The sequence below is a fragment of the Conger conger genome, chromosome 12, assembly GCF_963514075.1.
Source record: "Conger conger chromosome 12, fConCon1.1, whole genome shotgun sequence".
In the NCBI taxonomy this organism is placed as follows: Eukaryota; Metazoa; Chordata; class Actinopteri; order Anguilliformes; family Congridae; genus Conger; species Conger conger.
In genome coordinates, this window is record NC_083771.1 from 19,253,215 (window position 1) to 19,275,039 (window position 21,825).

Genomic DNA, 21,825 nt, shown 5'->3' on the forward strand with positions numbered 1-21,825 from the left:
GGGGAGGAGGGGGGGGGAGAGAAACCTGTGTGTATAAGGGATGAGGGATTCAGGCTTTTCTAGTATTTCACCCCCCAGTCAATACCTGAATTCCATTAAGCTCTATGGCAGGAATCATCAAATCATGGCCCTCAAGGGTCAAGAACTGCTGGTTTTCCATCCCCGGTTTACCTGGGGGTCAGGTGTGAAGACAGTCTCCAGCACTAATTGCTCAGTTAATTACCTGGGGAACAAGAAAACCAGGGCTGGATTTGGATTCCAGGGCCAGATTTGATCCCCAGTCTTTGGGGATTTCTCAATTAGTTCACTCAGTTTTAATTTCTTTCCCGAATTGAATGTGAATTGTGAATTGAAATAGAGCAGAGTGCAACTGTGCATAAACGGGAAAAAGAATGCATGTCCCAATTAAGAAGTTTCAGACCACAAGGAAATGGACACAAAACTTAAATTGAGGTCACACACTCTTAACTCCAATATTATATTTACAAATGAAGATGAATGTGTTTTTTTCCTTTGCACTTTCTTCCCTGGTGAAGGCACCAAGACTCTAATTCATTGGCTCATCGATAATGCATTTAATATGCAGTTAAATGGGAGTGTGACCTCAATTTGGGGTTTCTAACTGGATGGAGACAACCAGCAAATCTCATCCTCGCTTAAATGTTTTAAGAGTTGCTGGAGACGGCTTCAACACAAGCAGGCACTAAGCAGACAAGACCCAAGCAGACAAGCAGAAACGGTAAACTAAGACCAGGGGACAGACCAGATTAAATATAGCTTGGAAAATAAACGCTAAAAACACATAGATTGAATCCTCAATGCAGATTTAATTGGCCTCTATGTACTTCTGGTAGTTTTTTAAAAAGAAATTATACAGTGAGTCAGTTTTAATTGCCAGTAGTGATTGTTACATCATCATTAGAATGATCCTTTAACATTCTAATGACATACAGTACTGTGCAAAAGTCTTAGGCGCCTGTATAACATTCTGTACAGATAAAGATTCTTTCAAAAATAATTCAATGAAAGGTCCTAAATAAACGTATTATACATTTTACATTACATTTGAGTAATTTGGCAGAATAGTTCAAATCAATTTGAACTAACTGAGTCAAATCAATATTATTCGTGACCACCCTTCGGAGTTAAAACTGCATCACTTCTCTGAGATATAGAACTGCAGGACAGCGTTGGCTAAGACAATCAGCAGGGAGGTTGTTCCAAGCATGCTGGAGAACAGTTCTTGGTCGGCTCCTTGCTTCTGATCTCAGACAGCCTTGATCGAGTTTTTATGTAAAAAGTAGTAAATTGCTTACAGTAATATGTAACTTTTAAATACAAAAATGTTTCTACAAAAATTAAATCTTTTGGAAAATGAATTATTTGGAGATCTCAGATGTGTTATTTTATACTAAAAAGCAGACAAAAAAGAAACATATATATAATAAAGTCTAGGGTGCCTAAGACTTCTGCACAGTACTGTATGTCTGATCTTACACTTTAATGGGTTTCAGACAACTCAATGGAGGGTCTCTACTTAAGAATGAACATGAATGAGGTGGAATTCCCCTCTATGGGGCCAAGTCCTACTCACCTGTTCTCTCTCTCAGGCACATTTACTCCTCCTAGGAAGAGCTAACCCCTGTGATTCACGCTCACCTGTGTTCTGCGTGGGCTCTTTGATTGGCCGAGTGCTGGCTGTTCGATTGGCCGATCCGTGGGCCCGGTCCGGTTGTGTAGCAGCGTTCAGACAGACACTCCCTGCTCACGGTAAAGTGGACTAGTGCCCTCAGCCCGGGAAAGACAACACCGGGAACAGTTTGTTGGTAAATCCCAATCCCAACCTCCATCTGTCCTAAGAGGGCTAATCGCCGTCACTCCCCCGCCCCCCCCCCCTTTCCTTCACACACATTCACATGCTACGGCTAAGGTAATTACCCCCGCACGATCCTATTGGCTCATTACTGCTGAGCAGGGCAGGCAAGTCTCTGCGTTAGCCTCGTAGCAGACGTTACTATGTAATCTCTTTGATTCCTATCTTGAAAGACACGGATGTCTGTATCTGCTAGCATTCCCAGAAGGTCTACGGCTGGAGGCAAACAACTGGTCTCAGTCTGGGATTTGGGATTCTTCTGGAAGCCCTGTGGAGACTGTGTATGTCTCCTCAATATTGAAGTGGCGTAATAAAAATTCTGTTTGTGGCTGATATTGCTAAGGGCCCTTAGCAAAATTAACCAAAAATTCACTGAAGTGTTCTCATTTTCAATGTTTTAGAATTGTGCTGTTAGTTGACATTTACATTACACTAAATAGCTACTCACAAACCCTGTGTAGATGTGTTATAATAATGTATACAGTGTAATAGTGTTAATTGGCCACCGCGTTGCAGCCTGGAGAACGGAACCCTGAAAACCTCGGGATTACTGATACGGATTCGTCGGAGGTCTGGAGATGAAGAGGTGGCAGCGCTGTAATCATATTTCCTGGAGGCGTCAGCTCCCCGTTCATAAGCCGAGTACACAAACGCGGCGCGGATCTGAGCGATGCAGCGCGACGATTACAAACAGAATTTTAGCGTTATTGGAACTGGGTCAAACGGATCAAAGAGAGATGTAGCCTACTGTGTATACCGTGACGGGGACGGTGGAACATTCCGGAAGCTCTGTTCACAAGCCATGGCCGTTCCACTGCCCCTTATTAAGCCTCGTGTTGGTGTTTTATCATTTTATCTAGCTGCAGGTACTGTGATACCGTGCTCTTCTCCATCAGCCTAGGGCTCGTACAGCAGTGTTTTTACAGCACTCAGGGTGGGCCCGGTCATTCATTTCCCGATCCTCCAGGGCGCAGAGACGGTGGACCACAGCTTTCATTGAGTAGCGTTTACGCTTCAGGACTGTCCGTACGGAAAGAAACAAGTTGAACTGTGCCCAGGAGGATGATGGGACAGTGCGTTCTCCGTTTAATATATTACAGATAATTTCCTCAAAATAAATGCATCGGCAAACGGCAGCATTTGATACTCTAACGACACAAAGTGGACTTCTGAGAGCAGGCGAGGGTTGGGAGGCGGTTATATCTACCTCTCAATGTGTTTGCTCATATGTATCCTGAGGTAAAAATAGAAATTCTATACATAATTTCTTTAATTTTCTCACATAAATCTCCTACCTAGTGCTAATGACTAAGCTTGTTTCTCCATATTTACCAAAATCAAATCAAGCTTACTGTTGGCCTGACTGTCTTCACACCTGACTCCCAGAACATTCTGGTCACATCTCCAGGTTATATACGGAATAATTAAGACTATAGAAATGTTATATCATGTTTCTAATGGAGCTGCACTGGTATGTATTCAGGTCCAAATAAAACATTAACTTGAGTGTAATTGTAAGGGTAAAGTAATAAGTACCATGGTCTGACACAAAAATGAAAAAAGGAGTCTGCCCATCTCTTTTCTTGTATTTATTGATATGTTACACTACACAGAACAATAACATTGTTAAATACTGGTATGGAAATGTTCACATTTATAATCATAATAATAAAAAAAACTGTGTCTATGTTAAAAAAATGCATACTTTTTAATATCTCAAATAAATTAAAACATAACACTGGAAATAAATATAAGTTCTAAAAAATACATCACTTAAGGCATACTCTAATGTAGCAAATGTATTCAGAGCCGTGAGCAAGTCTGACACTGCAACCAAGAAAAGAAAAAAAAAGTGAGCTTTGCATCATCTTCTCTACCGGAGAAGGGACACAATGTTTGAAGACGTGGGACTGAAAAACAAGATTAAAAGAGGATATAAAAAAAAAAAAAAAAGCTTTCCACTCATCCAGACGGAACAGTATAGAGACCACTTAGGTCATTTCAGAGCTGAAACAAAACACAACATACAACATGTTTGCCTGTTGGACTGATTGGAGGAAAGTGGCCCTGCTCTCCTCAATATCCCCTATCTAACAGGTCTCTGAACGGAAGGAACATTGCTTCTCCACGGAGCCTGGACTACGTTTCACCACAACATGCTTTTGTCTGTAAGTCAAGTCAGGCAGAGGTTTAAGTTCTTGCATTTCTATGATGAATATTCCGGTCAAAATGTGTTTCTTAATGCCATTGGCTGCAGAACTTTATATAAATGGTGATGGATTAATCAGTTTTAATCTTCGATTCTGCGATTCTGGCACTGGGTCCAGTATTTGAATTACTTGTAGCAAGAAATGGCAAACATCATTATGCGTGCAAAACTATACACTCTATACATCATACAAAGTGTTGCATTTAAAAGAACGATGCTGAAATGCACACTTTACCCCAGAGAGTGCTTCTCAGTGTGGAGAACAGCTAATGCTAACGCTTTTGGTGTTGAAAGAGGAATTTTAATTAGGAGTGAATAATTTAGAGGCAAACTGCATGTCCCTGCAACATTTCACACAGAGGGGACTTAGACACAGGTCCACAAATCTGCCAGAGAAAGAGCATTCAATCATGCATCGTTCGTACATTTGTTCAGAACCAGGCAACGATATAGAACCCGATTCCGTTCAAATCTTGTTAAACACACGCACTGTATAAATTTCCCTTCAACGATTAGCATTTCCCACTGATTCCCCTTTATTTTACTAGGTGGATGGAGGCGGTTGTTGCATGTGATCAGTGAGGTGGAGTCCATACAGCAGGGATCACCAACTCCCAGGTAAAGGGGGCGGGGGGTCAGCAGTTCTCGACCCTGGAGGACCATGAGTTGCTGATCCATGGTCCTGCCATTCACTAGGTTCAGTGACAGTAACAGAGAGTTACAGGCAGGGGGTGCTGATGTTCACCTGGATTTTGGCCAAGGGAGGATAAGCAATGATGGCCATCTTTGTGGTACACAACAAGGTCTAAGTCATGTGACACAAAGTGGCTAAGAAAATACTCATTTAAAAAAATATATAAAAAGTGTTCAATATTACAATCTGGCTGGCACATTCATTACTCATCTCTGCTTCCTGAGGGAGTCTGGTGGCCCCTCACATTTAGTAGTTGAATAAACAAACCCATTTATCTTTGACACCTTTTGACGAATCGTGATATCTCTCTCGGTTTTCTGGGCACAAATCTGGGTCAGCGTTTGCACGCATAAATAACGGTGTTCAGTAATAATAAAGCATCTACACTGCTGACTACAAATCTCACAGACCCTGGTGGTCATTACAGTTTGCCACAAATTGCCCAAAACTGCACTAATGACAGGAAGCAACCGTTTCCATGGTAACCTCCCACAAAACCATTGTGGGGAATATGTGTATTATCTGCAATATACTACAGGGAAGCCTGTAGCCTAGTGGCTAAGGTACATGACTGCGACTTGGAAGGTTGGTGGTTCAAGCCCAGGTGTAGCCATGATAAGACATCTGCACAGCTGTTGAGCAAGGCCCTTAACCCCTCATTACTCCCTGGGCGCTGCAAGGTGGCTGCCCTAAGCAACTAAGATGGGTCAAATGCAGAGGACAAAATACCCCATGGGGTTCAATAAAGATTATGTGTCTCTTTCAACATATCTACAGTGAGAAAATATAAATTCCAATTCAAATAACAGAACCTCACCATTCCCCTAATGACATAACATGATTTCGGCTAGCGCGCTAATGTGCTTATTACAAGCAGGGCAGAGTACCTTACAGTAACACAGCCAATCTTGTGCTTGTGATCTCACAATTTTGGGGAAATTAAAAACCTAAATATTTCCACTGGGAGCCTGCAGTCCCTCAGACCCCCCAGTCCCCAGTTCACAAGCTTCTCCCGTGTCACACAAGCCAAGAAAAGCTAGGAAAAAAACCCTAGGATCAGAGGCAAAAATGCCGTTCATATGAATACTGGAGTGTGATCGTGTAATACACTGGGGTCTGTGGGGACCCGGTTAGCGGGTAAGCAGGTTAGCGGATGTTCTCTGTGCTTCTCACCCATATTCAAAGCACGGTTCATCCTTTCACTGGATGAGATGTTCAAACTTTGGCGAACAAGGGCGACCGTATCTTTGGTCTACAGAATGGCTGAAAAACAAGGGGCGGTTGTGTTTTTGCTGGACTGTATCTGCTTTGACCTTGTCGAAAGCAGGGCAAGAGACCTGATTGGATGGGATCATCAACAAGTGGAGCTCAGCCAATCGCATCCAAAGCCATTACATCAGGGAGTATGTACAGCAGCAATGCATCATGGGAAGTGTCTGGGAGGATTACATTTTACTATATTTACACTGTATTTCAAAACTCCACGTACAGTATCTCACGTATGTATGTTTGGCACCGTTTCTCCATCTGGGGAACAGTTTGGAGTGGTTCTAAAAAGTTGCAGTAAAGACAGCTCTTTGTTAATGTCCTGAGCATGTTATTGGAGGAATTTCAGCCAATCAACATCAGTGTCACACAACCCAGGGACTCTAGTCCTGCAATCACTGCAAAATACAAAAGAATAAGTCAATCTGTACGAGCGAGTACAAGTCTTATATTTAGCCTTAAAATCTTACTAGTATTACTTTTTTTGATATTTTATTGGCAATGAGGTCAGACAGTTTGACTCATTAAAGATTTGCCAGTGGGGTAAGAAAATTCCACTTGTCACATGCAAACAGTAAATTTTTGCATGTGCCATTACATGAATAAAAAACTCAAGAGGGCCATTTAGCAGTAATAACACCCGGTTGGGATAGAAATCAGCAAACCAGCATCTCCTCTCCTGACCAACACACTTATTTTCCCCAATAAAAGCCAACTCCCAGCCAAAGCAGATACACAAGCAGATACACACACAAAAAAATACAAAACTAAATCAATGCAGACAACCAGACTGCAAAGCAGATGGAAAGGAAAATGCTAAAGTGTCTTTTCCAGGGAACTTCACCCACAACACAAACCAAACGCCATCGATCATCACCGCCAAGCAAATTGCCAACAGCAACCAGAGAGGCAGAGCCATCACTGTAAATGGCAGTTTGAGTGGAGATGAATTCTAGAAATGTCTGCTGCCTTAAGGCGCAGAGTAAACACATGGGGCAGCCACGGTTCTTATGAACGGCACCCCTCAGTTATTAGCACCCCTCCCCTGCCAGTCCACTGTTTGGGGGTTTCTCTCAGCACTGTGGAGCTACCCACAGATGATGATGCACTTTAGCTGCTGCCTTTCAGTCTCTGACAGCATATGAAGAAGGTTTGATATTTTCATCAAAAGGGTCCACATTACAAACAGGAGATGGGAGACGGAAGTTAGGCTCATTACATTACATAACAAAGCATTGAGCAGACACACTTATCCAGAGCGACGTGCAACAAAGTACAGGCTCCCCTCCAGAAGGTTGCCTCGTCACCTCCTTTAGGATGACTGGCTAACTGGAAGCCATTTTGCGGCCAACGCGTCGATTCTCTGGGGAACAGGTGAGTCACTGGACCCAGACATGCATCTGGACAAGTCCCATAAACAAAATTTGATAAGCCCTCTATCCTACCTCAGACGAAGTCCCACAAACCAAATTCGATAAGCCCCTACCCGACCTCATAACAAGTCCCATGAGCTTTTGTTAATGTGGAAGCTGGAAAGTAACAATTCTGTCTTGGGACATTTTGGTATCTTTATTCTGTGGCTACCCTGTCTGACCTCAGAAGAGACAATGTTCCTTCCACATATCAGCCCACACTCCGTTTTGTGGGGACATTGATAACTGTACAACTCCATAGCGTGAGCATACGGTGGTCTACACAGGGCATGGTGGATAGGGTGGTGTCTTAAAACTGTGTTTGGACAAAACATACTGCACTGCTACTGGACTGGTGAGTAACACAATGCTCATCATGGAGGCAACACCGTGGCCTGCAAGGTTGTGTACAAGCCACTCCAAAACCTTGACAATCTTATATTTTTGTCTTCTATCCTTTCGACTCCACATGATCCAGAACGTTGTCAACACGTTGTCATCAAAATAAATGAAATATGTTCAGAGATATTAAGATATTCTCTGACCCTTTACTGCAGGGTTTTCTGAATTACAAGTGACAGAAAAATAAACTGCTATCGGTGAGAAAAAAGCACGGAGCACGATAAATCTCTCCTCAATCCATTTGCCTCTATACAATGTTACAAAAATGAAATACTGTAATGTACTAGACATTAAATAAAAATAAAAATGAGTGTTCACTAAACTGTAGACAGGTGTAACTCCCTAATGTTTGCTACACAGTATGACTTTCAGTGTTGTGAATAGGAGATTTATTCACAAAACTCCCCAAGAAAAATGTCAGTACCAAGAAAAAGAGTCAGAGGCATCATTATGCTTCCCTTATTTACATCCCCAACCCCCATACGATATTACATCCTTCATTTCAGCATACAGCACAATCATTCCAGAATATTCCAGTAAAAAAAAAAAAAAGAAATAAAAATCAAGCCAAAAAGAAGCTAGGACTGATGAGGGGCAGACATCTTTGAACCGGTTTCTCCGGAAAATATTTGTTGTGTTTTTACAATTCTTCTTTAGATCTATTTTAACAGATATTTATTCGCAACAAACAAAGGGTGCTATCAGAACATTGGCAAAGGGGTTGCCACCTCAATTCCCTCAGACCTGGAATCCGTTTTAAACTGGCTCTACAACACAGTGACATACATATCCTACCATAGGAGGAAGAAATGACTGTTAGTCTTAGTTTGCGTTTTCTCTTACTTCTTTTAAATATATTTTAATTCAACCTTTTCATTCCCTTCTTTATTAATTATTACCGTTGTTTTATTTTTAAATCATCGCGCTCGGTCGCCGCTCTGGTGGTGAAGTAAACTCACTGCAGATGGCGAGGGGGGGTTATTTGGATGGGTGTGTGTGTGGGGGGGGTTAATGCAGGCTACTGGATCTGGCAGGCGGTGGAGGAGGTGGCCTGGCAGCACATGCAGGTGGGGTTGACCGATTTGGGGGGGATGAGGTCGAGGTCCTCATCGTCTGGGATCTCATCCAGCCGGTACCCATCCTTCAGCAGCTGGATGTTCAGGTCTTGGTTTATTTGCTGCAGGACAGAAAGGAAGGAAATGCTGATTAAAAACAGGCCATAGTGTTTTACTGCGGAGAACAATGCTTTTTCATTGGTCCACATGAGAGTGATTGACAGTACATTGCAGTTCTAAAAATGTGTTCCTAATAACATCAGTCTCTCTAGAATATCAGTGACTGCTAAAACCTCTGCATACTGGTACTCTTTCATTGTTAGTATTAGGACTACCAGTAGTAAAAATAGGAACAAGCGTCGACATGGTAATAGTTGTAGTAAAATTCTACTGGTATTGTAGTGTGCTTGCAATAAGAAGAAATTTCATAATGATAGCAGAATGGTCATTCTTTTAGAGGTTTCATTCTTTCATTCTTTCATTCTTTGCACTTGTAAGTCGCTTTGGATTAAAAGCGTCTGCCAAATGACTAAAATGTAAAAAATGTCATAACAATATCCTACGTTCTCTCCAAATAACACAATCAGAAAAGAACTAATAAAATGGATGGTGAAAATGTTATTTTTTAAGAGCATGTGGTAGTAAACATTGTTAGAAAGATTTTACAGTAATGGTGGATGTCAATTGAGGCATTCGGGGCAAGGAATGACACCAGCTAAAGGGAAAGTGACATTATCCATAGCGTATATTTAAATTAAAACCGCTGTCAACATCGGCCATGACAGAGAAAGTGATGTTGGCCGTAGTGTATATATACATTAGTTTTTTATATTGGACCAGCTAATTTTTGCATGCAATGAAGGATATTTTAAATGCTTGACAAAGTTTCTGAAGACCGACTGGTTTACAGCGGCTGCGAAAGGGGCAATTGCAGATTAAAGTGGATTAAAGCAAAAAATACTTTTTTGCACTTTAATAGGAACATGTTTACTTTATTACACCTACTTATTCATGCGATTATCTAATCAGCCAATTGTGTGGCAGCAGTGCAATGCATACAATCATGTAGATACGGGTCAGGAGCTTCAGATAATGTTCACATCAACCATCAGAATGGGGAAAAAATGTGATCGAAGTGACTTTGACTGTGGAATGATATCTCTTTAATGGGTTAGTGATGAGAGTTAATGGCAGAGCTTGAGACTAGCTAAATAACAGTATACTAGCTATACTTACATATATATATTTTAGCTAGTCATGGATGGGGATTGCAATGGCTAAATGCTAAATTACATTGGCTGTAAATTATACCTGCATTAGCGGTGGACAGTGACACAGTAGCGAGTTACACGGTAAGTAGCGTTAGCCTTAGCATATATTTGGATCAATGGTTGATGGCGATGGCAGTGGCAGTTTGAGCAGTAAGTGGCATTAGCCTTAGGGTATAGGTACCTGGTCCCTCAGACATCTCACCTCGGCTGAGGAGTATCCCGATGAGGAATATCTGGACATGTCGAAGTCGTCGTCACTGAAAGGAAAGGGAGAGTGAGGCACATGGACCTAACCGCCTCCAAACACCGGGAGGCGCTGTGACAAGAACACAAGACTGAACTGATACCTGTACATGGACACACTAGGCCTGTCAGCCACAGACACTGGCTAGATTGGATATGACACCAGGGCAGCTTCTCAGTTGGCCCACTAATTGCCTATAAAGGTCTAATTAGGGTGTGGGCTAATGTCTAACAAATGGCCCCAGTCAGTCCACTATAAAGGGAACTTGTGGGCCAATTGAGACGCAGCCCAGACCACAATGAAATGAAGTTAAACGGTCCGTTTCTTTTTCTTAGATGAAGTGAAAAATGTTGCTTATTGTAAATAATGATGTCAAACATACAACCCAATCTCTCACTGCAAAGCTTTGGTTCATAAATTCAGTGATGAGAAATGGCCCTTTCTTCCAGATTGATTTTTCTCAAAGACGAGCAATGAAAATTCAGCGAGGATAGAAGATGCAGAAGAATTACATCAATCCCTGCGGTAAAGATTCTACGGATCCCAGACCTAATTGTTTTGGATTCAAATAGTTTTCTACACTTTACTGAGCTTGTCTGGTCTGTAGGGACCCAGTCTCACAAAGCACAAGCCCCGTCTTCTGGTCCTCTTGGTCGGCCAATCGCTTGTCTGATTGATCCCTGTAGCGAGAATTAAATCCCTGCAATAACAACCTTCAAGCATTTAACATTGCTGATCTCACACGGTAGATAAAAAATGCTCTAGAGATCCATGGAACGGGGACCGCGTGCGGTCAGCGCACAAACCTACACGTCCATGCATTTAAGAAACGTAAGAGACAAACATTCATCTCTTTCAGCCCTGTGCTGAGAGCGCGTGTCACAGCGCTCTGAGATGCAGCGGGATTAGCAGCAGGTTCACGCGGGGAGGGGCGGGGGTCAGCGAGAGGGGGAGCATATGGGGGGTGGGCACATCTGTCAATGCTGACCGCATTATCCCAGCGTAAATCCCAGCGGCTAATCCTCCGTCCCGGGAGAACGCGTTCCCGCAGTTATCACGGCACGCTGCGGAAAGTGGCTCTGCGCCATCCCGGACTTCCCCGCTTTTTTTCCTGTGATGTCACTCGCGTCACGCCCACGTACAGGGGACAGCCACGCCCAAACAGGAAGGGAAATACCCAACGGTGCAACAAGCCAGCAAAAAAAAAAAAGAAGATCAGAAAGGTGCTCTTCAACCAGGGTTGATAGACTATATGAGACTCCTGACCCGGACAACTTCACAGGGACCAGCCCGATATGAGAGACGGTGGAGCATTCTGAGCTCAGAGAAATGCACCCTGTTTAATGGACGGGGGAGACTGATGTTTCGCCATCAAGCGACGTCTTCCTCGGAGTCAAAAACTTCCATTTCACTCTACGGAAGACCCCCAGGTCCTCATCATTGCTCGGTCACTGACCAAGAAATCAACGCTCCTTTCTATATCACACTATTTACGAAAAATAGTTTCCCAGGGCATAGTTTAAAAACAAAACTGCTCAGGTTGGATACAGGCTTGGATAATAGGGCAGCCAGGTAAAAAAGTAAGATGTGAAAAAATGTCTGAGTCTAGTTTAAATGTCAACACAGTACTGCTGAAGAAGGTATCCATTTTGATTGCTGCCATCCAATAAATGATAAGTCTGCGAGTGCCTTTCTTTTTGTCTATATTATTATATTGGGCCATAGTACCGACAGCTTTTGATTTCTTTGTTTAGTGAGAATGTCTTTCCTTTTGCAGTTAGTCTTTCCTTTAACACAGTACTGGTTCCATGCAATCTGAAGAAGTTCAATAAAAAATTTAAAAAAACATGGAGGCCTGAAGCTAAAAGCACAACAGTTGCTTAGAATAGAAAAGAAAACACACATTAGAATTTGTTTTTACTTCGGGCAGGACAAAATACCTTTGAGTAGAACAACGCCCTGGATTTAATCAATATTTGTTTACTTTGACTCGCAATCAATTTAATGCTCACCCTTCATCTTCAGTTTGAGTTCAGCAACATATCACCAAAAACTGTGCTTCTGAAGGCAAAAACACTGTGCTAGCTTTTATCTCTGAAAGTTAAGTTTTAATGGAACCCAGGCCGACGTCCTTCCTCCTAATCAAATCCCATGGAAATGAAATTGGATTAAATTAAATTCTTTACACATTTCTGACGGATGACCAAGCCTCAAAATCTCAATCATCCTTTGAGAATTCTGGCAAATATGATTGTTCCGCTTTTTAAGGACAACAAGGACAGATTGAGGAGCGCTTGCCTTGAGAATGACTTTGTGAATGATGTTTCACATCGCAATAACTGAAAAATGAAATGATGCAACCCAGATGAGTGAGTTTCACTTTCAGTTTCACTGACATGGCCCCAAATTACGTTTTCTGATGAAGTTTCAGTCAATTGTTTTCTGAGCCCCTTTACCTCCATTTTTTTGTAAACCAATTCTGTCAGCCTGCCACCAGATTTCAATCAATCATACTTCTAACATTCGATCAAACTGTTAAAAATTATGAATGGATACATCAGCCAAAAATGTAAAACTGCTTTCCATTTAACTACTTATTTTATGCTAAGAAAATATGCTAACCCAACTTAACTATTGCATAACTATAATGTAACTTGTGGCGGCCCAATCTGGGATCGGTACACCACTGGAGTGGAACGGCCAGTGCGTCCGCGCCAGGAGCTGGGGAAATGTATTAACGGCGAATATTTCCCGGTGTTGTATTTAAATAGAGCCGCACCTTGGAGAGAGCCCGGGGGGAAGAGTCAGCACCAAGGCCAGCACCACCGGGGCGAGGCGCGTGTGGAACGCAACCACACACCCACCTAATGATTTCTGATTGAACTGGCACAGCTGGCCCGAGTTAGAGGAAGAGAGCAGCGCCCTACAAAAAGCGGAGCTGGAGAACAGAGCGGGGCTTACGACGGAGGCGGAGAGACGCGAAGCCAGTGCGTTCCAAGAATTCAGCCTAAAGACGAGCGAACCCCCACACGTGGAGGAATTCCGAGGAGGACCACGAGAGAGCCCCGTGCTTGCGGAAGAGACCCCGGGAACGAAACCTAAATCCCGGACTCACGTTAGCGTATCTCTCCCGCTATAAACCAGCTAACATCTCCCTCTCTAATCCTAGACGGAATCACCCAAGGAGGACGAATAGGCTTGGAAGGAGGACTACCGAGGCCGGGGAGACACGGAGATTGAGCGGCCCCGCCGCAGACAAAGACGGACGAACGCTGTCGCGTGAATTCCGGCTCCTTTTTTCGTCTTTTATTTTTTTAAGGCCGGGAAGGGAGAGGCGGCAGTAGTTAATCCGCCAAATTTTTGTTTTAAGTACAAAAGAAAAAAGGAATTACTTTTCTGTTCTGGACAATTGTGATGCGCTCTGAAGGCGCCTACAGAGAATAAATGCAGATACCCCCAACAGAAAATAAAAGGATTTCTGTTCACCCCTACTCTAACTTGTCGGCACTGAGTTACTTCACCCGTGTTGCTCTCTCTCCCTCTTTCTCACCCAGCGGGTAAACCCATAAGGCCTGCGCTAAATACCACAGTTGGGGTTTAAAAGGGCGCATATTACCTGTCTGTGTCCAATGCTACTAACGGCTTCTCATCCGGGCTCTGGTCTAAAGAGGAGTAGCCTTTATTGGGAACGACCAACCTGGACCAGAGACAGAATAAGCAGAAAAAGACAATTGGGGGGGGGGGGGGGGGGGCAGAGGCAGAAAAGGGAAGGGAGAGAGACATATTTACATTCAAATGTATAATCCATGTTGTTAAAATGAAGTTTCTGTCACACACATGTAACATAGTACAGTATTGACAAGAACAGGCCATTCAGCCTTGCCAATGCCTTCCTACCACTAAAGTCTTACCTACTACTAAAACTAGCACCGTATCAAGCCTGGTCTTCAGTTTCTGCCCCTAGTACATGACCTGGCAAGCTACTCCAGACACTGACTAATCCGAGTGACAAATACTTCCTAATGTCTGTGTGGAATTTATCTTTTACTAATTTCCTCCTACCAGCAGAACCCTGACGACCTACTACTCTGCTAGAGTTAATGTAAAAAGACTGAATGAACTACACCGCTACATAGGGGAGTCATATTCAGATGAATGACAGCAGTAAAATATGTCTGACCATCAGCACTTTGACATGTGAGTTTCCAACATAAGGCAACTAAATAGAGGCCAAAATAGTCAGTACCCGAATTGCAGGTGCATCGCTCACAGAAACCGTGAAATGTGGCAAGGATAACAGTGCCAGAAATGATGACAACCTCTGGCAAACAAACTAGCTCCATCAGTAAAAAGGAACAGTCGAAGCTTACGGAGAGGGACAGACACTAAGCCACTACACCCCAAAGCTACTTATTTGATATTTGTGTATTATTAGGTGTGTGTATTCATATATTCATGTATTCATTTCCGAATCAGACTCAAGAAATCCATTTTTTGATGGCAATACAATACGGCGAATATTGGTTTCTCTGTTTTTTTCCACCGTTGAGCGATTTTGTGGGAAATTGGACAGTTTTAGCTCCGGTGATGGGGGAGGGAGGCTACACAAACTCTGGAGAGGTGAAGTTATCAAGTGCTGTCAATCTCTCTCTGAGCAAAACACTGTAAATGTTCGAAACAGTGAGTCACTGACTGCCCATGACGCTCCACTGCTTTTTAGATTCCCAAAGTCTCTCCCCAATCACATTTTAGTAATAAACCCATGGAATCAGTGACATACTAACTTAGGTTTAACACAGCAACTGACCTGTGTCAAATACGTAACTGTTCGGATTCAAATACTTTTCTGTGCTCGACTGATCTTGCCTGGCGCAGCTGAGCCAACAAAGAGGATCGGGTGGCAGGGTTTGCACTTTTTAAGAGTATTTCATAGGTTCCAATACACCAGACGAGCTCAGTAAAGTGTTGAATCCTAAACACTGAAGTATTCGACCCAGGTCTGCATAGCGCAGGGCCGCAGCACCTAGCCCATGAACTCTGACCCCTCACCCCTGACCCCCAACCATACCGTACCGTGTTCTGGCCATGACGGTGTTCTTCTTGGGCTGCTGATTGACAGGGCTTCCCACCGTTCCGTTCTTCACCGAGCCCTTCCTGGCCAGCTCTCTCTGTTTCTCTGCCAAACACAGGACAGGACACCTCATTATGCCCGCCCCCAATCCCTCAGCGAGACAAAAAGTTGGGTAAGCACTGGAGGTGTATCCACAATCAGAAACAATCTGTATGTAAATAATCACATACATTTTTATGAGCATATATAGTATATATATATATACTTTTGGTTGTAAAATGATGAATGAATACCAAAAACACTGCTATATATTAATATGTTTCTCCTCTTATTGAACTTTTTTGGTTTTGATGTTGACTTTGAAAGCCTGTATGATACTTGATTTCTCTGAAGTTGCATCAGTCTTGCAGAGGGACCCGTTTCCAACTTAACAGCAGTTCACAGTGACCATCCTGGCAAGCCAGTGGTCTCTACCTTTCTGTCCCCAAACACACGCAACATTATAACCTGTCTGCCCCCAAACACACACCAGACATTATAACCTGTCTGCCCCCAAACACACAAGTGTCATTATAACCTGTCTGCCCCCAAACACACACGCGACATTATAACCTGTCTGCCCCCAAACACACACGCGACATTATAACCTGTCTGCCCCCAAACACACACGCGACATTATAACCTGTCTGCCCCCAAACACACACGTGTCATTATAACCTGTCTGCCCCCAAACACTCACGCGACATTATAACCTGTCTGCCCCCAAACACACACGCGACATTATAACCTGTCTGCCCCCAAACACACACGCGACATTATAACCTGTCTGCCCCAAACACACACCAGACATTATAACCTGTCTGCCCCCAAACACACACCAGACATTATAACCTGTCTGCCCCCAAACACACACCAGACATTATAACCTGTCTGCCCCCAAAACACACACGCAACATTATAACCTGTCTGCCCCCAAACACTCACGTGACATGATAACCTGTCTGCCCCCAAACACACACCAGACATTATAACCTGTCTGCCCCCAAACACACACCAGACATTATAACCTGTCTGCCCCCAAACACACACCAGACATTATAACCTGTCTGCCCCCAAACACACACACGACATTATAACCTGTCTGCCCCCAAACACATACCAGACATTATAACCTGTCTGCCCCCAAACACACACGCGTCATTATAACCTGTCTGCCCCCAAACACACACGCGTCATTATAACCTGTCTGCCCCCAAACACACACGCGACATTATAACCTGTCTGCCCCCAAACACACACGCGACATTATAACCTGTCTGCCCCCAAACACTCACGCGACATTATAACCTGTCAGCCTGTCATCATCTATACACACTCTTCAGTGCAGTGACTCTAAATTATTCCATTTAACCCCATACCAGTGATTTTAAAAAATCAGCCATTACAGAAAGTCAAAAGGTTATTATATTTTATAGATTGCTTGTTTGTGCATAGATAAGTAGCTTGTTTTGTGTATTCATTTGGCAAACAATTTACTTATCTCTTGATGTTTGATAATCTGTGGTACTACACCAGGAAGATGAATCTCATGTTCTCCATAATCATGACAAATAAAGTAGCTCTAACTCTATAATGTTTTATGATTGAAGCTTTCAATAATTTCCTATCATATCAAGAGCTACTACTCTAAGCAATGCAAAAACAGTTTGGACTGATTTCTGTTGATAACTTCACACCATAATTGCATTTTAATAGGTTTAGAAGAAAAGCATAGATTTCTAAACTGTTATTAGCTGGCTCTTCAAAGAAATGAAACAGGTGGGTGGAGATTAATTTAAAATCATTACCACCTTATGAACAATGAATAAACAGGAGCTTATTTGTATGCACACTGTGATGATTGTTAGTTAGTTTTTTTGTATGAAGCAAACTGTAGTGCATTAGAAAGAGAGAGAAAGCCCATGAGAGAGAGCAAGAGACATTGCATGAGAAAGACGGGCAAAGAGAGAGAGAGAGAGGGGGGAGAGAGAGAGAGAGCAAGAGAGAGAGAGAGCATTGAATCTCATCCCACCAACATCCAGTACACTGCCAACAAATAACAAAGTAAAACATGAAAAACATATATTCTATGTCATATTCATATAATATTAATATGCTAATGCCTTAAAATAGTCCAGGGTTCCCAAAAACAAGAAACTCAAACCAGAACTTGTCACAAAATTCAATGCCGTTTGGATTTTAGAATGCTACCTACCAAATCAATCGAGTTAATGTCTAAAATCATGGATGAGATGTTTTCTAGTGTTTAAAATGAGCTTTTAACTCAACATTTGTAAGGTTTCAACCATAACTAGAATAAGAAAAATAAATAAGTAAGTAAAGGGAAATATTGGTCCATGGAAATTTCCAGCATAAACATTCTAAAGTTTACACACGCAATTGAAGTTCATAGGCAGCTCAGTGATACCAGTGGCCGTCAGTGGCCACCTGTGGCCATTTTATTAGCAAGTTGCTGTGCAAGTGTATTAGCAAGTTGCTGAGCATAAATCAGCACAAAGCCATGCTGCCCAGATCCAGAGGAAAACAACTTCCCCCCAGGATTCTTCTCAATTTGTCATTTGTCATTTGAACCAAACAAGGGTTTGTTTATCCTTAGCTCCAATTTCACAGCCACGGAGTCACCACCATACGGTGTGTTAAGTGAGTCACACGGTGTACGTTTTGCCCGGCTAAGTGTCCAGAAGATTCTACGATCCTGCACAGCTAGAGTCCCCTTCCTGCTTAACAAAAGCACCACACTAACTAAACAAAGCAAACAAAGTGTGTTTGCATGCTAAGCCATACTAGACTAGGGGAGGCCCTGCAGTCTCCACACTGTTTTGTACAGCCAGGCGTTCTTCAAAACACGATTGAACATCGTGTCTCTGGCTTAACCCTCGGGATCGTTGCCGTGGCAGCCACATCGTGCACCCTGAACGCGGAGAATTCCTGGGCATGCGCACCGCTGACCGGGCCATTCTGGCACGGACCCCAAATGACCTCAGTGAGAGGGAAACTGTGGTGTGTGAGAACTGGGCCAAACCTCATCTGGGGCACCCTCTGAGGGGAGGGGGGCGACCATGGGACAGAGCGGAGACAACCTGCCTGGTAACACTGACTGGGACTGGGGTACTTTCCATGATTCCCCAAAACCCTGTTTTGATGACATTTTCTTGACCCGTTGTGTCATACATCATTCATCTCTCCCTCTCCTCAGTCCTCATTCTTCTAGATCTCTCTGCTGCCTTTGACACTGTGGATCACTCCATCCTCCTGTCCGCCCTGTCAGCAATGCGCATCTGTGGCACAGCCCCGGACTGGATTGAGTCCTACCTCCCTGGTCGCTCCTTCCAGGTTGCCTGGGCTGGTACGGTATCGACACCTCAGCCCCTTGCCACAGGAGTTCCCCAGGGCTCAGTCCTAGGCCCGCTTCGTTTTTCTCTTTACACTCGTTCCGTTGGCCCTGTGATCACTGCACATGGGCTATCCTACCACTGCTATGCGGACAATACCCAACTCTTCATCTCATTCCCACCATCTGATACCCGTATCTCTGCTTGCCTGAGTGACATCCAGAGCTGGATGGACAACCACCATCTAAAGCTCAACCCAGGCAAGACTGAAATGTTATTCATCCCTGCTAAGACCTCTCCCCATCTGGATCTCTCCATTTCCTCAGGGATACCACACTCAGGCCATCACCCAGTGCAAGGAACCTTGGCGTGGTGATGGACAGCAGACTGTCCCTTTCCGAGAACATTGCGGCGGTGACCCGGTCATGCAGGTTCTTCCTATACAACATACGGAGAATCCGCCCCTTTCTCACCCCCTACTCGACCCAGCTCCTGGTCCAAGCGATGGTTCTGTCCCGCCTGGACTACTGCAATTCCCTCTTGGCTGGCCTTCCAGCGTCCACCATCAGACCCCTCCAACTTATCCAGAATGCAGCAGCTCGTCTGGTCTTCAACCTTCCCAAATACTCACACGTCACCCCCCTGCTTACTTCCCTCCACTGGCTGCCTGTCATGGCTCGCATCAAATTCAAAACATTGGTGCTAGCCTTCCAAGCAGTTAAGGGGTCTTCCCCAGCTTACCTACAAAAAATCATCAGACCCTACACCCCTGCCAGACCGCTTCGTTCAGCCTCCACAGGCCGCTTGGCACCTCCCCCTCTCCGAACCTCCACCTCACGCTCACGACTACTGTCTGTTCTGGCTCCACGGTGGTGGAACGAACTCCCCGTTGAGGTCAGAACTGTAGAATCTATCCACACCTTCAAGCGCAAACTGAAGACGCACCTCTTCAAGCAGCACCTCTCCCCATCCCTCCCTACCTCCCTGTGAACCTTAATTGTTGTCTTTGTGATTTACGTTGTGTTTCGGTATTTTTTAGTTGGCTAGGTAAGCAGTATTTGGATAGTTAAGTTTGGTCACTTTTGCTTTGTTGTTTGTTTATTTGTTGTTTAAAAAAATAATAAATAGGCCCTGGTCCTTATCTTTGTTGTACAGGTAGCAATTGAAATTGTACTTCCCTCTAGGGTCTTTCAGCGCACTTATCCCTGGTTATGGGTATGCACTTTGTTGTACGTCGCTCTGGATAAGAGCGTCTGCCAAATGCCAATAATGTACTGTAATGTAAATCTTATCATTTTTTTTCTTATCTAATACTCATAAAATGCATCACAGAAATCTTCTTCAGGACATCATGAACAATTATGTGTGTTTATATAGCATTCTATAAGGGCTTAATAGAGTGTGATACTCCTAGTAGTAATAATAACAGTGATTCACCGATTTTCATCTGAAGTGGGGATGGCTTGTAGTTCATGGCCACGGACTCTCCCTCTCTCGTGTCCGAGTCTCCCTCTGAGGTGGAAGATGCTGCTGGGTCCTGGAGTAACAAGATACACACACACACACACACACATACACACATACACACATACACACACACACACACACACACACACACACACACACAGACACACACACAGACACACACATATACACACACATATACACACACACACACACACACAGACACACAGACACATATACACACACACACACACACAGACACACACAGACAGACACACACAGGCAAACATACACACACACAGACACACACAGACACACAAAAACACACACACACAGAGGTCAGTTCAAGCAACAGGAGTTAAGAAAGGCTTCTGACAGAGCTCGAACATCTGCTCCAGTGCTCAACATTTCAGTGGGTAAATGTGCATCAGATTTCACTTCCCCGAGTTATAGCCATTCTTAACATCCCATGCACAACACACAACAATACAATAATCATCTCATTTTCCTCACCTCTGTCACTGTCTCTCACTCAGTCTCTCACTGAATCCTGTGCTTTGTCTCTCAACTCTTAACCCTCACCAAACCATAATTTGAACCCGAAAAGCAAATTCTAGCCCTCTCATAGATTTCCCCATCAAAGTAGATTAAAAACAACTTGATTAAAAACCAATTTGATGAATGAAATCTCAAACTGTGGAAGAAATGGCCCGAGTCAGCACTGTAGCTCCGCGCCCCAGAGCCTGTCCCCCTTAATACTTCTCATATGAGCTGAAGTGCATTTTCACTGTGAATTGAGCTGAGGAAACTCAGGAATACATAAATAAAAACAGCAAGAAGACAATATATGTCAATAACATTTTCAATAATAATTTTCACATAATGCATTAGAAAGGCAGCAAACGTGCACTCACCAATTACATTTTTCATAGGATTTATTCAAACGCCTCCCAACAGGAGCCTGAGGATCTGCCTGTTGTTTTCTCAATGGCTGCATTGTTGTTGCATTAAATGAGCTTCAACAATATTCTCGAAAAGCACATAACAACATTGAGAAATACCATCACCCTTGCCTGAGAACCTTGGCGAGTTGCAAGCAGTTCTCCATGGTTAGCTTAGCCATTATCATTTTGTGCTTGTATGCCTTTAGACATGTTCCATCCATCCATTATCTGAACCCGCTTATCCTGAACAGGGTCGCAGGGGGGCTGGAGTCTATCCCAGCATACATTGGGCGAAAGGCAGGAATACACCCTGGACAGGTCGCCAGTCCATCGCAGGGCACACACACCATTCACTCACACACTCATACCTACAGGCAATTTAGACTCTCCAATCAGCCTAACCTGCATGTCTTTGGACTGTGGGAGGAAACCGGAGTAACCGGGTGGAAACCCACGCGAACACAGGGAGAACATGCAAACTCCGCACAGAGAGGCCCCGGCCCACGGGGATTCGAACCCAGGACCTCC

The 21,825-nt window shown here is 43.7% G+C and overlaps 1 protein-coding gene and 1 pseudogene across 2 annotated transcripts in view; one reads left to right on the plus strand and one right to left on the minus strand.

Annotated features, from left to right (window-relative positions):
- Positions 1–3,447: 3,447 nt before the first annotated feature.
- Positions 3,448–21,825, minus strand: part of fam219aa (family with sequence similarity 219 member Aa) — a 33,953-nt gene continuing 15,575 nt past the window's right edge. The window contains exons 2-6 of one of the 2 annotated variants that reach the window (XM_061263049.1): positions 20,327–20,426; positions 15,500–15,602; positions 14,043–14,123; positions 10,385–10,439; positions 3,448–9,033 (exon numbers count right to left, since the gene is read on the minus strand). In XM_061263049.1, the coding sequence (XP_061119033.1) occupies positions 8,875–9,033; positions 10,385–10,439; positions 14,043–14,123; positions 15,500–15,602; positions 20,327–20,426 (498 nt within the window). In that variant the 3' untranslated portion in view covers positions 3,448–8,874. Of the gene's footprint in view, positions 9,034–10,363; positions 10,440–14,042; positions 14,124–15,499; positions 15,603–20,326; positions 20,427–21,825 lie in introns of both variants that reach the window. The other variant, XM_061263048.1, reaches the window with a different exon arrangement.
- LOC133141818 (uncharacterized) lies at positions 18,777–19,846 on the plus strand (annotated as a pseudogene).